A 16,903-nucleotide genomic window follows, 5' to 3' on the forward strand; every position below is an offset into this window, starting at 1 on the left:
ATACGTTGGTGAACAGCTCGCCCTACACTAGTATATACATATATTCAAAATATTTATAATGGTTTTTTTTAAATTGGTTTTTGAATTCCTTTCATTCGTAAAGTACTGATTGTATTTAATAGGGAATCGGGAAACAGCTGACCATCCACAATTGAGGTATAAACTCAATTGTTGTATAATAAACTCAATAAACGACTGGAGATCGTATTCCAGAACTCCTACAATCCTTTAAGTCAATAGCAATTTATTTCATTTCAACCTAGCACCTAAATGAATTCTGAATATGCAATAACACCTCTCGTTCCATTTATACTGTGACCTTTTAGTGCCCAAGTAACCCGCTTTTATTCAATTGGTAGTGCACTCAATATTACAGCCATAACCTCAGTTAGTTTGTTACAGATCTGATTGATTGCATGCTTCAGTGGTTTTCCGACAGAGAGCTTGCGCAGATTTTTTGCATTTCATGCTGTGTTAATAAACAAAGTTTCTGTTTTTTGCGAGACACCTTCTCTGAGAAATCCACACATCACTTTGATGTCAATTATTTTTTGCTGGCAGTCACCATGTTTTGTGTAACCCTTCACAAATGGTTACAAAACATACATACAAACCCTTAAACATACACATATGCACATGTTCATTTGAACATGCAGTACATATATATGTATGTACATATAACAAGACAAGTTACCCGTCAAACACGACACGGGCAACGCAAAATGGAACCCTGACATGCGAACCACCTCTGCACTTTCACGAATGTGTGGGTGTTTAAATACCCTGCAGTTCTGCAGAGGCCAGCCCCGGTAGCATTCATAGTAAGTACAGGCGAGTTCTTCCAGTTTGTTCTGTTTCCTTCATTTCATCATCACAATCACTTTTCATCCAATTTTCTTGGAAGTTTGCGGACCAAAGCTGGTAAGCCACTGACCAACCACCCAACTTATTTCGCTTCCACTTCTCTCTATTTTGACAAAAATAATAAAACAATTTCACCTTTCAATTGTGTTTTATTTATTTAATTTAAATGGTTTTTATTATACACTTTTCTGAGCTTTTTTGCCGAAGCTAAGCCTCTTCACTGGAGGGTATGCATGTGTGGGTGTCGTTGCCTTTGGTTCTTTTTGCATGCGAAAAGCGTCGAACATGCGACTTCAATTGTCGAGGCGGCAGGGCGGCCGCGTCGGCCCACGACCCAGCGCCAAACACGCTGCTCTTTGCCATCCGCTGGTACCAGAGAACTCTCCCCACAGACTCATGTGGCACGTCGCCGTTATACGGTTGCCTCGTTATGGCTGTTAGCATAATAAACACGCTGCGCTCAACTGAAGCTGCAGCAGTGGTTGCCGCTACTGCCGATCTCGTTTTTTTTTTTTTTTTTTGCTGTTGTTACCATCATTGTTGTTGTTGTTGGTACTCCCTTTCCTGGTGCCGCCGATGTTTGTGTTGTCAACAGCTCCTAGAACGACTTTGAAATGGGGGAAGCCAGCAGCAGCAGCAGTAGCGGTGGTTGAAGCGATGGTAACTTCAGCAAATATAGTACACACGTTAATTGCCAAAAACAAAATGGAAAAAATTACAAGAATTGCAGCTGAAATGCATTAATGATTAAAACAAAGCAAATGTTAATTGCTTTCCAGAGAATAATAACGACGAGTCGGTAAACTATATTTGCTGAACTGATTTAATAGCATGGGACGATCCTGAATGGCTGTTCTTATTCCCCATGCCCGACCAATTACAATATTGACTCTGGCGATAAATTTAATTGACTCATGAAAATTATAACGATGCTGTCTGTTGCCGACAACTACGTTTACTACCAGTTTACAAAAAAGCGCCATATGGTGTCCCACTTTGAGGCACACAATAATGAAGGCAGGAATAATGCTCAAGTAGCTCAAATATTAACTTCTGACCTCATCATTAATCGTGAACGGAACATCTTAATACGTAAGGACGAACTGAACTGTCAGACAAGCCGTTAGCGTTGGCGGCTTTCTAGCCAACCTAATCACTTGGCTCACCCACTGACAAGCAAAACAATCCACAGACGTCTAAAACGACAAAGGATCTTCCCATTAGATGTCTCTCACACATTTAAAAACCATTAATCAACAGCAAGCTATTTTGTCTCTTCATCACTCATGCCATTTCCTGTCCCACATGTCGTACAAACCAAAAGATAATGCCACCCCGACGCTGATTAGCAAAGAGTTCAAATATTGTGGGGTGCCTTCATTAAGAAGCCAATTTAAATATTTGAGTGATTTTTTAAGACTTGAACATTAAATAGTTATGACTTGCCATTTTGTTTATAATTGTGCATTTGAGAGTCGCAAAGTTGAGGAGTTCCGCTATGGCCTTTAATATTTCAACTGAAATGATTATCTTTTGAGTGGGTTGAGCTTGTGAAAGATTTTCTATCAGCTATCATAATAAGGTACTACTGATTATTCATTCAACAGTCAGCTATTTCTGCGACAACCAACAATTTGTTATTCTTTATTTATTATCCCTTAACTTTCGATGCCCTTTTGCTTTCTATCCTCTTGAGCAGTTGCCATTTGCGCATATTGCTCTTGCCATTTAAATCTAATTTGGTAAGCTGCTCCCATTTGCCGTCTACCAGCCATTTGCATTACTCCAAGTTTTTGTTGCTTATTAAATTTATAAATTCAACATGCGTCAGGACGCGGGATCCTTGCACTGTGCTACCTTCAGAGTTTACAGCTACAGCTCCAACTCCTGCTGCCTGTATTCACGTCCGCTCCTGTGTACACGCACCCACACGAGATTTATGGCAACGTGCATTTTATTTATATTTATTTTTCTTTATGACTTTCGTTGTTTTCATATTTTTGTTGGCTGCCGCCGCTTCCGAGGAGGAACGAAATGGCTAAACCAACAGCTCTACCATAAATTGTGAGCTGCACAAAAACAAAAACTTAAGAAGGACAATTACAAGAAGCGCAAAACCGTCGCATTTATGTTTAGAAAATAAAGTACGAAATAAAATTCTAGAGCAGCGCAAGAAACTTGCTCGAAAGAAAAAAACGTGACTTGAAATAGAACTGCGAAAGCGTCGAGTTTGAGGACTAGCGGACGCAGGGACGAAGGAAGGCTGTCAGCGTTGAATTTTGCCAGTCGTTGCATTCACCTAGTAGCTAGCAATTAATGCCATGATATTGCGGTTTCTGAGCACAAACACAAAAACACTGTGGCACACAAGGCACGCGCCAAAAAGGCGGAAATGTAATGTGATTGAATGCGTCAATAACTGAAATAAGTCGTCCTTATTGAGAGAGTATATAAGCCATATCATAATACGTAGTGTGGTTTATTTAAAAAAAAAAATTGCCGCTTAATGGGAAAATTAAATCTGAAAACGGTGAACAGAAGGTAAAATAAATAAAATGAAGAACTTCCTTATACGTGGTAGCAAGTGCAACCACAACAGCATCGACTGCAAAGATATTATAGAACCAGTAAGATTCTAATATTGGCTTATACACCAAACCCTCTATAGTACAGTTTAAAGGTATCTAAAGGCAGCTCAATATGCGCTATTCCGAAGATTTTCGTAATACTTGTTAAAATCATTTTAATAATATGGAAGTTACCTTTAAATATATATGATCTAGCTTCATATTTACCGTTATCTGTTTGGATTTTAAAAACTACTTTCATCGTCAGGTGCTCAAATACAGAAAAATTCAAAGCAACATGAAGCTCACAGCACAAATCAACTGTTAACCAAATTTAAAGTATTCGCAGTTTATCGAGGCTTTAAAAAATGACTCCAATTACGTTTGATTGAAAGCGAAAACAAAAGTACATATGTATGTCGAAGTGTGCGCTGTGTTCAGCATGGGAGTACTATAATTTCTCACCCGCCCATCCCTATCTGTACACACCAGCAAACGTACGCACTGAGTGCTGCCTTCGGAAGCGTTAATGTGGCAAACGCGACGTATTGACAGGAGAAAGACGTTCACTGGGTGCCCGGGACTCTCCCGACACTCACAGCTTACATTGTCGTGCTCATCATCATCTCTATAGTCATCGTCATCATCATCATCAGCATTTTCATAGTCAGTATCATTTTCAATGGAGAAGAAAGCACGGCAAACGGTTGTGTGGCAAATTGTAAGTGTAGCATACTTTTCAGCGCCAAGCCAAGCTCTTCGCCCTTTGCGTTCAATTAGTTTATTACAAACTTATGCAGACGGCATCGTCATCGCTATCGTCGCTCCACTTTTAGCACAGTAGTCTGCTGCAATTTGCCTGACGCCATTTGCAACGAGGTCGCTGTGGCATGCCGCCTCTGTCACAGCCTCCGCCTCAGCCCATGCCCCTTTGGCCCACCCCTTGTTAATTTGCTACGAAAAGTCTTTGCGCTTGGGCGCGTAATTGTTTGGCACAATTGTTTTAAATGCTCGATGCGCGTACACAAATTGCTTTGCCGCAGCATTTTAAGTATTTTGAGTGGGCGTGGCTGTGGGGAGGCTGCAGTACTCACGTTCGAGTGCAGTGCTCAGCATGCCTCGATGTTTGAGTTCATGCACGCACACAATTATCGGTTATGGGGCTGTGTGCAGACGTGCATTCCATGCTCCTTTACCTCTCTGCTCCCCATGGCACACGCTAGCCAATAAGCAATGGCAAATGTTTTTATTACAAACAAAAAGCGCGCACTAGTTGATGTCTGTGTGTGTGTGTGTGTGTGTGTGTGTCTGTCGGCGTGGCAGCTGTAGGGGGTCGCGTGACAGAATTAGCTCACGAAAATGCGTTTTTTACAGCCTTAGATGTTCAATTTCAATCGGAATTTATTAATTCATTTATATCCGCGATGAACAAAGTTCTGCATGTATAAAAAATATCAATGCAATAGAGAACTTAAACTAAATAAAAGTAATGAATAATAAAGCTTAGATAATTAACAAATTGAGTTAATTTTAACAATTTTACTATCATAATAACCGTTTTAATCCAAACTAAAAACTCATAGTCTTTATTGCTCTATTTTTTATAGTTTTATTCCAATCTTAAGCAATAAACTCGGAAACAACTGCAATTTTTTTGTTTTTAAATATTTTAAACAATGAAGAGTTTTTAATATTGTGCGTGATTAATTTTATTATTTTCAAATATTTCTATTTACTTTGATTTATTACTTATTTACTATTGCTTAAAATAATTATATATAAAACTAAACAAATATTTTTGTATTGTACATTTTAAATTTTATGAAAAAACAAGCAGTTTGTGCCTTGAATCGCTTTTTTATCATGCTCGGATTTTATTTCTTTTGATTTTCCAACTATGTTTGATTATTTCATTGATTTTCCTCTTGACTCTCAGAACCATTTCTTATTAATATCTAAGTTTGTAAAATGTATTTCTTGTCTCTTGCTGATGTTTTGTTTTTCGTGTCTTTTGCTTGTTTTATTTGATAATTAAATTAAAATTCAGAAAAATCCAATTCTAAAACTCACGCTTACATTGCTCATCCATCTCTATTGCCGCTCTAGATTCTGCCGCAAAGGATGCGGGCATGTGTATGTGTATATGTGTATGTGTTGGTATTGGAACTTTTGCCGCTTCAAGTCGAAATCGATGCGCACCAATATTCAATATGTTGCTTTTACTTGATGCTGCTGTTGGCGTCGCGTTAGTTGCTACATCTTTCTCAGCATATACGCTGACTTTTATGCACGCACACCAGTCAACCAGCACGCACACACACAACACACAACACACCATACACACATTACGCACACTCATGCATGCATGGCAGGAATAGCAGCTGATGTTTGCTTTACGTAATGGAATTGTGGGTTGAATTTTGCCTCTTTTTTGTATCATTTTGACTTTTTGTCTGCGAATTTACTTGACAGGGCATTCGGATTCGCTAGCATTGTGTGTTGTGTGTGTATCGCTGTATGTGTGTGCGTGTAAAGGATTTTATTTGGCTTGTGGCATGCCATCAATGTTTCAACATTTGCTCTGCACATTTTCGCACAGCTCCAGTCAATTTATTTTCGATTTTAATTAAATAAAAGTATGCCAATGTTCCATTTGGAATTGTACTTCATGGCATAAGTAAGCTGATTATAAGTAGTAGTTATAAATGCATTGAATTGGGTGGTGATGTGGGCATAACATTTCTGAGTATTTGCCTATGTTGACTTTCTTAATTGGCAAACACATAGAGCTATGTATTAGAAATGCATTTGTTCCGAAACCCCCCAATCGATGTTATAGTTTAATTGTGAAAAATCGTAGATATTTTGTTACTTTAACTGCCTTTATAACAAAACTTCTTTAACACTGTAAAATGCACATACAAAGTTAGCTGAAGGCCCTAGTAGCCATTGCTAACATAATTCTCTTCTGTTAGTTTTAAGATTTTAATTTGGCAAATCTGTTACTAATTTATTTGATTTATCTCAATTACAAAGCAAACGAAATTGTTGATGTCTGTTGATTATATATAGACTGGCAAATTCATATTATTCCAGTTCGTATTTTATTTATTTAATTTAGCTTTTTTATTTATTTTATCATTTACTATTATTTCTTGTCATAATGAGTCATATTTTAGTGGCACATCCCTTCATTAATATAAAAAATTTTAATGACTTTGGAATTAGTTTGTAATCATAGAAAATATATTCAAAGCTAAATGGGATGCTATAGATGTATGTAATTAAATGCTGTTAAATGCTGCAATTTCGGAAATCATTTGCCACTAATTCGAGTTCAATTACAATTTCACCATTTCAATTTTTTTGTACCATTTCCCAGCTCACAAAAATTTCACAGGCCATTCAACTGGCACTGGAAGAAATAAATAAACAAATTATATAGAGCGATGAAATGTGAAATGAGTTTTGCGCAAACATCCAAACAGATGCACTTCAAATGTAAACAACAACTAATTAAATTTAATTAAATATTTATGTCACTACTCTGCCTTTTGCGGATATTGTGCATTTCCCCATGCAAATTGATTGCACAAAAACTTAACCGCAGAATTACATTTAATTACTGAAAACGTACAACTAACAGTGATGCAGATTTCCTTTTAATTTGTTGCTATCCCAGGTTTGTTGTTTTAGGTGTTGTCGCTTTGGCTGCAAACATGGGTTAAGTCTGCTGTGTTATCAGCGGCAAATGTAATTAATTACACATTTGATATTGCTGTAACCAAATAAAGTAACATTTGTGTATGATGGCTGCAATTTATGTTTGAATATAATCTGCTTAAAATTTGTAGCTGCGAATTGTGTTTGGCAACTGTTTTTTTTTTTTTTAATTTTTTTATTTAACATATCGCATCGGGACTTCCATATGCGCATTTGTTATACCCTGTATCAAAGGGTAAAAGGGAAAACTAGTTTAGAAGGAGGCAACACAGACCCCGCAAGGAATATATGGTCTTGATCAGTATATATTTATATTCTTGATCAGTAGGATATCCAGACTATTCATTCTCCTAAGTCCAGACAGGTTTTTGTTGTAAATCTTATGCAGGTTACAGCCATACTTGTAATCGCTACTCAAGCTCTGTCCGCAGCTGTTGCTGCTATTTTAACTCATCTCTGTACAGAATTACAAACACACACACACATACACGCATAGACACAATATAGATGCAAATGAATACTGAAAGACTACTACTCTATGTACGTTTTATTAATTCTTTTAATTAATTTAATTTCAAATAGTTTGAAAAATATAAATAACGTTGCTTTTTTCCAGTGGGTACAGGGTATTTAAGAGTTGAGTACACTCGACCCTAGCATTACTTTGTTGTTTTAAATGAGCTTCTGAAAATCCGTGTTTTGTCTATATTTATTATGGCTGTCGGCAATTTAAATTTGCAGGCGAATTCGGAGTAAAAGCAAACACGTTTTTAGATATTTGAAAAAAGTGCTGCAATATCAGTTGTTGATTGGAATTAAAAAGGATTACAATTTTGGCAACCATCGTATAAAAGTAAAAGCTTGTGTGGAACATTTTGGGAGGTGCTTAAAAAGTAATATTTTATTTAATACGCAAATTAAAGAGTTTTCACTTCAATAAAACTGTGTGATTACCAGTTTTTTATTCATTTAAATAAAAAGAAGTAAGCACACACAAATTAAAAATATTGAAAATGAAACAAAAATTAAAAAGTAATAAGTTCATTATTGTAGGAATACTTAGCAATCTTTAAATGAGTTCAGTCGATATATTGTGGAAATATTTAATTTAATTGCGAACGCACAGAAATAATTTGAAATAGTTAAAAAAAATCAATTTAAGAATAACTCCTTACTTTTTATGAAACATTTAAAAATGTAACGAATGTTCAAAAATATTTCAGCCCATCGATTATACATAATTTTTCATAATGATTGTTTTTAAAGCCGAATTTTTGTTAATAAAACATTTTTTACTAAATATTAAATGCTGTTTATTTTGCGGCAACAATAACTTGCTGGCCTTCCATTTATTTAATCCCACGTTTTAAGGCTACGCAATTGCGCATTTGTTTGGATTTCTATTTGGCGTTTTAAATAATTAAAACATTCATTAAAAGTTCAACAAAGTGGGCAGCAACAAAAATGCACGTACGCTTTGCATATTTGTTTTGTTTTCATTGTTTACGGTTTCCACATAAATGCACTTGATTTATTTTTTCAGCTCTTCCACTTATGCATTGTTTGTGTTTTTGAATACACAGTTGCATTCATGCTATTGAATTGTTGAACAATGTGATGATTTTTCTCGCATCCTTTTTTATGTGAGGGAATTAATGCAATTGATTTGAAAATTATTGAAATTAAAGCTATCGGAAAGGTGCGGCTTGATTTAATTTGCTTGAATGTATATAGGCACGCATATTCTTGGTAAATGCCCAAATAACACTAATTATAAAGTGCATTAATTAGTCAGGTTGTTTTTAAGCCGCTTAATTAACAAAGTAAATTCGCGGAAATGCAAATCATTTGCATTTATTATTAGGCATAATTATGTGTTTGCGGTAATGTTTGACATTATTATTGTTATTGTTATGGCTATGTTTATTGTTATTGTTGTTGCTGCGCTGTGCCGTCGCATTTAATTAGCGCAATTTATTTGTTAAAATGTATAGTTATTTTGATAAATTTTTTCTGTTCATTACGCTATTAAATTTATATTTCAAATGCAAAGCATTTCCAAACACAATGCAAATATTTTAGCACTGGTTAACCGCATTTTGCAATCATTTTTGGTTTGGGCGGAAAAACTTGTAAATACAATTATTTTATATTTCGTTTCCCTGCACTTAGATTTGTCATAAGTTTGCATTTGCATTTCTTCCTGCTGCTACACTTTCCCGGCATTGGTTTCCTTTTTTATGGCCCGAACACAAATACCGAAAATCTGCTCAGTAAATCAAATCAGAAACTACCGCATACACATATAAATACTTACACACTGACATACATATATACCTAGTCATCGTGTGTACAAACTATGTAATAAATAGTTCGTATTAATGCATGAATTGTTGCCCATCTGACAGATCTGAGCTTCGTGCCTGTTGTCCTCCACTCCCCATCTCCCCAACTCCCGTACTCGCCCCTGAAAATTATTCCTCCTCCACTCTTTTATTCCAGTCGTTTATTTGCCTGCTGGCTGCTCTATATGCCGGCATTTATAGAAGGTTTAGGAGTATGTAATGCAAAACTCGGCTTTAATATACTCTTGAGTTACACTAATTTGTGGTAGTCAGCAATTTTCGTAAATATTTGCTGTTGGGTTTGTGGGGTATGTGGCTAAGGAGCCTCCTCTCCTGCTGATTTTGCTTCTGTGTTTCAGTTCTCATATTAGAGTCGTATTTTTGTGTAGAGTGGTTGGGCTGCCTGGCAACTTACAACTTTGATTTGCTTGGCCAAAATATTTGGGCTTGGATATTTTGGTTTTATTTTGCCGCATGCGTATGAAATTTTTGTGTCGTTTATGAATTATTTAGACAACGGATGCTGCATTGGACCATGAGGGAGATAGGAAATTATGCTGGCAATAATTGAAATTTCGGTTGCTTGCGTTTAATGTTTAATGTACGAGAAATGTTTGTGATAGTTGCTGGGACTGGGTAAATACTAAATGCTAAGTGGTTATGGTTAAAAGGCCAAATGCGCACTTTCAGACTTAAGTTGCATATCCTGGTCTTTTTTTCACTTTGCAATCGTAACAACAAGTTGTTGCTTCAGGCAACAATTTTCGCTTTTTGGCATTAACTAATAAGTATTTTGTTGTTTGTATTTTACTGAGATAATTACTTTCTTTATACCTGCCAAATGCCAACCTAATATTTTTGTTACGCCTCTCTTTCTATAAACGATTATCTACTTTCCATTTGCCAACTTGAATAATTTTGTTATATTTTTCTTTCAAATATGTCCAACTGAATAGAAACAAACTCTTATCCTCAATTTAATTATTTATATGTATATTTTATTGCATCATTATTTATCTATCAAGTTGAAGCTTTTTCTTCAAGATGTCGTTAAAGAATAATCAAACAGATGAAGTCCTGTAAATCTTTGCCTGTACAAATATTTTTGTAGACTATGTGGGATAATCGACTGAAATTCTCATGAATTTTTGATTAAAGAGAAGTGTTACATTTTCGCTTTTGCACGCATTTACTGACAATATTTTCATGCATTATTAAAGAGTATGTTACATATTCAACCCAAACGCGCCGAAAGTCGTTTATTTCTTCGTGCTGGCAAACTTGCCACATTTAATATTTACCTTGACAGCTTGGCAGGTTGATAAACAAACGGCTTGTGTAAGCAGCTCACGGGTTGTCAACAATATGGACGAACAACTGTCAAAGATATTACATAAGCAGTTTTCAATTTGTTTTGCCTTAAAGTAAACAAAACTTCAATTTAGCGCTTCAGAACTTTGCCCTCTCCACACACTCTCAATTTTAACTTCCACATGAGAAGGAAATGTTGTTCTTCTCAAGTCAAATATTAAAGTAATCCACATGAGGGAAAGTTATGAAGCCCATCTTGGGCATTTTCCAATGCAGGGTAATTACCAGCAGCAGATCAAATAAGAATGTCGATTCACATACTATGGATATGTGTATTATTGCAAACATATGAATTCGTTCATCCGCTTATATTTGCGTTCTTGTTTTCGCAACTCATTTCCTTGCTCCGAAGTGAAAATAAATGTCAAAGTTGTCGACACTTTTGCGCCAGAGCCTGTCAAGGCCAATGGCACACCACATACCAACTTTCCAACTCTCCAACTTACCAACTTTTCCATGTCCAGAACAGAAGAAAACAGGACAGAAGCTGCCGCCACATTCATATCAATTTTGTTTTGGGCTCATGCGACCATTATCGGAATTTATGTGCTTCATTTTGATCAGCCGAGCTGATAACATGTTGTGTACACAGTCCAAGAAAATATGTTTGTTTCCACATTTGTACATCGCATATAGAAAATATATATACATTTACAGTATATATCTGTGTTTGTATGTGTCGCGACGCAATTACTTTTGGCCTGTGCCTGGAACAAACTTTTGATCTTAATGAAGCGCCAACAGCGTCGCGTAATGAACTCCTCCAAAGGTCTCAAGTTACTTTATGAAATTAGCAAAACAAATGTTTACACGAGAACGTAAGTAAACATCCTTGTAGGAGGCACTACTATACTCGTACATTCATTGAGGAAAGCAATGGTGCACACCTTGCTTGCACTCGTCCTGTTAAGTCTCTGTTGAGTGGAAAATTTAATTACAAGTCCGGGCCGGGTACATTTCTCCTGTTCTGTTTGTTACACACCCGTAATATTGCTGTTTGTCCAGAGCCTACGCAAGTGCGGCAAGGATTTATAATTTTACAGTTTGTTTTCACTTTCTTCCAACTTTCTCACGTTCCCTCAACGAGTGAGCTCAGCAGTGACCAAAAGTTTTTCACTTTGTGCCCAACTTTGACAACCTGGCTGTGAAAAAACATATAGAAACTGTAGTGGAAACAAAGTCAAGTTGACTAAATCTGTTTGAAAGCCATTTACATAAAAGGGCGCAATGGGAAAAATTGCTCAACTGCCTCAATAACTCAATTCGTAGCAAAAGCCAAAAAGTAATGATGCACTAAAGGACGATGTGGCCACGCTGGGGGAGCATAAAGGCTAAAAACTTTCGCAGGGCACACTAGAAATCCAAAGAATGGAGCAGAGAGTTAAGCGGCAAAATGTTGTGAGCAACTATTTTGTGGTGACAAAGGCGAAGACAAGTTTGATGTGGGCGGGCTTTATGGAGTGCGCTGCGTACGGGCGGACGGGGGCGTGTCAATACAAATATTTGAAAATTTTTTAGCTACACAAATGTTGACGTTTTCCCTGGTTGTGTGCAATAGTTTCAGAAATTCGTTGTAAATTAAGTTGGCAGCGCCACAAAATTGGTTTTGGCTTTCACTCCAACATCTCTTTTTGTTGCTGTTGTTGTTGCTATTGCTGGTATTTTGTATTTTGTCAGTTCCCTCCGCTGCGGGCTTCATCTATGCAAAGAATAAAGAAGCTTTTGTCATGAAATTGATGGCACAATAGTTGGAAGATTGCATTTATGGTCCAATTGAGCATTTCCAGCAGCACGACTTGTTTAGGGGAAAGGCCTGGCATTGTACTGGGGGTCCTACAAGTAAGTGTGTGCCAGCATATTAACGTCTGAAAGAAGAGAGCTATTCATTGCCTCTGCAAATCTAGTTACAAAGAGTGCTCAGAAATAGTGATATAGAATGCAACTAAAAATTATTTGTTGTGATTAACGGAGCAACCATGACATAGCAAGTCTCCATCTAGACGTAAGCGAAAGTAGTAAGTAAATGGTTTTAATGACATTTATTAAACAAGATTATCTGCCTTGGCAGTATGAGAAAAACACTTCTTACAGACGCTGTAAAAAAGTAAGTGGAATAATATAATGGATGAATGAATGGTGTACAATTCAGCACCGATGTTAATTAATTTGCAGAGTCGATTGGAAAGAATTCTTTTTCAAATCTTTATAGGTTTTATGTAAACATTCGCTGTAAAAATACTTAAAAATGATTCAGAACCTGCCAAATATGATTTGATATTAAATCAAGATGGAATTCAAAATTTAACGAAAAGGATTGTTTAGAAATATATCGGATTCCAATGCTACAGCATCGGCTCGTTAGGACATCTTTAAACAATCACCAGCTGTGTCGATCTCAGAAACAAGGTTAATTATAATTCATTAAATCATTACACAAGTATTAATGGTAACAATATCAGGTTCAACTTTTAATTCTTTATAATACAATGGCATCTTTTTCAAAACAAAAGTTAATAATTAGTATGAATACCCTTAGGAATTACTCCATGTTGGATTTCGAATTCAAAATTAAAATGCGTTTGCTGATATCTTCACCTACCGCTGCATTTGTTTTATTTACGGTTTATATTTTTCTCAAATCAAAAATGTTTACTTAGATTCTAAATTACTACTATTATGTTATATATACTTGTAGTTCGATTTTAAATTATTTGATTGAATGTGTAAGTTATTGGTTTTCAAAATTGTACAAACGAATAACAATTTTTGACGCCTGTTTTTAATGTAATTATACAAGTATACTTGAATAGCATTTAGTGTAAAAAGTAGTTTGCTTGCTAATAGTTTTATTCACAATCTTATTTATTTGGTTGTTGAATATTTCATACATCGACTAAGAATTAATTGCTATTATCAACGAAGTTGTTATTTTCTCATGTAAGCTATCGAGCAGCTTAATTTTTAAGTGGTGTTATTGCTTTCTCTCGGAAAACTTGCTGTTAACTTTACAAGCAACTTTTTGTTACATTAGGTATTCGGTAGCTTATGGATAATGTATGCCTCTTTTTTGAATTGATTCCAGCATTTTGAAACCGTTTTTAGCGCTAGATGGTCTATGCACTTTGATGGAAATTCCTGCAAAACTTGTAACTAATTTTGACATTGCAAACTTGAGGCAAACGAAGTGTTGTCCTTTCTTAGTGCTAGCGGCCACAAGTCCTGTCGCCCGCTAAGACAGCGTCAGCTCCAGAGCCGACCGCCAACATCACCCACCGCCAAGTCTAAGATAAACTTTCCATGAGAATTTATTATTAAATTTTCCCAAACACTATAAAATTCAGACAGGCTATGCGTAAAAGCATTTCCCATGGATGAAACCCCACCTTGCTCCTGCCAATTCTTCCTTACTGCGCACAAAATGCGTCAAGCATGGAAAAGGTTTTGGCAGGCAGCCGTGCTGGGCAGGACTTGTGCGGCGATGTGGCACAGCAGGACGGCTGCCATTGCCGCATAAGCCAAAGGAGGAAACCCGCTATGGATGCGTTGTTGACGAAGCGCTATCGCTCTCTGATGGCGTTAAATTGAAGTGGTTATCAAAATACACTAGACAGAGGTTCAATTATTTTGCCAGACAACTTGTCAGAGCCGTATTTCAATATTTGGAACTTTCGAATCGGTTTCAAACACATACAAGTATATTCATGTGCATCAAAATCTTGTTGAATATTAAATGAATACAATGTTTGTTGTATGAAGAGATGATTCAAATCTTTACGGATGTAAGGCGAATTTAATTTTATAGAGAGTGTAATTGCTCAGTAATAGCAAGAACATTTTTAATGAAAGTTCAGAGGTTGGCATTTGTCCAAATAATGCTTTATCCCTTTATTTAAGTAAAAATAAATCAAAAAACTTTTGAAGAAAGCTTGACATCATAAACTTGTTATTCAGCGGCGCAAAAAAGCAAACACATTCTTTTAATTAAATTTACCTTAAAACTATAACCGATTGCTATCAAATTCTGTATGGGTTCTAATTGTTGGTATTTGAAAAAGGGAACGGATTATTTTTGAATATATCATTGGTGATTAATATTAATATTGCAACTAACTGCAACCGCGTTCTTGGTATATTGATATGTTTTATTGATACTCAAAATGATCGGATAAATAAGATATCTTTATTTAATTGCTCGACAAATACTTTTACTTAAAATACACTTCTTTCTAGCTATGAAAAACACCTTGTTACCTTAAGAACTACATCAAGTATAGGTATTTGTAAATATCAATTAGAAGAATGTATAATATATTAACTATAGCTTATACCAAAATTCTGAATCAGAAAGGATCTTATGCTAAAAACTTATATTTCAGTTACGCAACTATATAATTACTGATTTTTATTGTTTACAAATGAGTTAATGTACATGGAAACAACACTTACGCGCTTATCAAAAGTCGGTTAGGGTATTAAGTCTTTGCCATGGTGAAAGTAGCATTGTTTCTTCGTTCCCTGCTGTTGTTGTTGCTGGCTGGCTGACTTATATATTAGTTGTAATACTTTTGCTTGGCTGGTGTTGACTTTGTTGCAGTTCGGTGCGCACCGTCCCCGTCGAAGAGGAGGACGACGTGGAAGCTGTGGAGGAGCAATGGGAGCTTGAATTTGAGGAGCACCAAGATGATGTGGAACCGCCTGATATTGCGGAGACGCTGCGTGCGGCATTCGTTTTTGGTGTTGTTGTTTCTATTGCTGTTGCTATGGTGGTTGCTGCGGCTGCAGTCGTACCCTTATCCTTGGCTGTCTCCATTGAATTGCGCTGCAGCTGCGGTATTCGTGTCTGTGGCAGACACACAGCTGCCGCTGTAACTCTTGCCTCTACTTCTGCTTCTTCCTCTGCTGTTGCTGCTGCCTCTGCTGCCCCTGCTGCCTCAGCTTTGTCAGCTGCAGTCGCTGTTGTTTCTGTCACTTCTCCCCCTGCCTGAGCGTCCCTTTCCCTGCCCGCTTGCGGTAGCATTTTGGGTATGAGCGACGTCTTCGAGGCAGATTTCTGGGGCTGTGCATAGAGAGCCCCATTTGGCGCTGGCCAGTTGGGCGTTGTGGGCGTGGTTGGCGTTACTGCTGGCATTGTTGCTGCTGTTGTTGTTGGTTGTATGGCATAGATGCGTTCGGTACGCTGCGCTGTTCCTGGCAACATATGCGGAGGCGTTGCTTCGTGGGGCGGTGGTACCGATTCAAACGATTGAAAGGAACCACTAAGCTTGCCACCAGCTGCGGGCTGACTTAGTGTTGACGGCACAGGCTCCGCTCGCATTGTCGGCGTCTTCGGCGCCTTTGTTGATTTGGGGGACTTGGGCACAATGGGTCCCACGATTAGAGTGTTCTCTGTTATTTTCACCTCCCCACTGCCGTCATCCTCACCGCAATCCTGGGCGAGCATTAGTGGCGAGGTCGTTATATTACTGCTATCGCGTCTGCGTGACGTCTGGCGACCCAGAGTGCTGCTGACGCTCCTCGGGGGCGGCAGTGGCGCTCCAAAACTGTAGCTTTGTGGTGGCAAGGAGTTGCGTTTATAGCTGCGACTCAAATCAATGGTCATGGGCGGCGAGTCGCTGTCGCGTTGGGCGCCACTTGAGGTGGTTGTGGGCAGAACTTTTGGATAGTTGCGCTGTCGAAGCAGCTCGAGCTGCTGGGCCGCTGTCAAAGGCAGGACTTGTTCTATTTTCGAATCGTCGCGGCTTGTCACATTGATGTCCACATCATCGGCGTGCACGAAACTGGTGACCTGCTCATCGGCAGTTAGATGTTGATTCAATATCATGTCTACAGGATCAGAGCGAGAATGTTGATGCTGATATTGCGGGGGCAGTGGCACATCACTGGGCTCGGTCAGCGCTGAGTTCTGCCGTTGAAGGAGCAGTTCATAGTGGAAATTATGCTCGCTCTCGTGCATGTGCTGGGGCGTGAGGAGGTCGGCATCTGTCACTTCAATGTCCTGGCAAATGATGATGCGTCCATCGAGACACTTCAACT

At 37.6% G+C, this 16,903-nt stretch overlaps 1 protein-coding gene across 1 annotated transcript in view; it reads right to left on the reverse strand.

Moving 5' to 3' along the window:
- Window positions 1-15,227: 15,227 nt before the first annotated feature.
- Window positions 15,228-16,903, reverse strand: part of LOC115623821 — a 61,813-nt gene continuing 60,137 nt past the window's right edge. Inside the window, exon 14 of the mRNA XM_030518365.1 lies at window positions 15,228-16,895. Coding sequence (XP_030374225.1) covers window positions 15,414-16,895 — 1,482 coding nt within the window. The 3' untranslated portion in view covers window positions 15,228-15,413. The remainder of the gene's footprint in view (window positions 16,896-16,903) is intronic.

The sequence above is a fragment of the Scaptodrosophila lebanonensis genome, unplaced genomic scaffold, assembly GCF_003285725.1.
Source record: "Scaptodrosophila lebanonensis strain 11010-0011.00,11010-0021.00 unplaced genomic scaffold, SlebRS2 tig00000053-arrow-pilon, whole genome shotgun sequence".
NCBI lineage: Eukaryota > Metazoa > Arthropoda > Insecta > Diptera > Drosophilidae > Scaptodrosophila > Scaptodrosophila lebanonensis.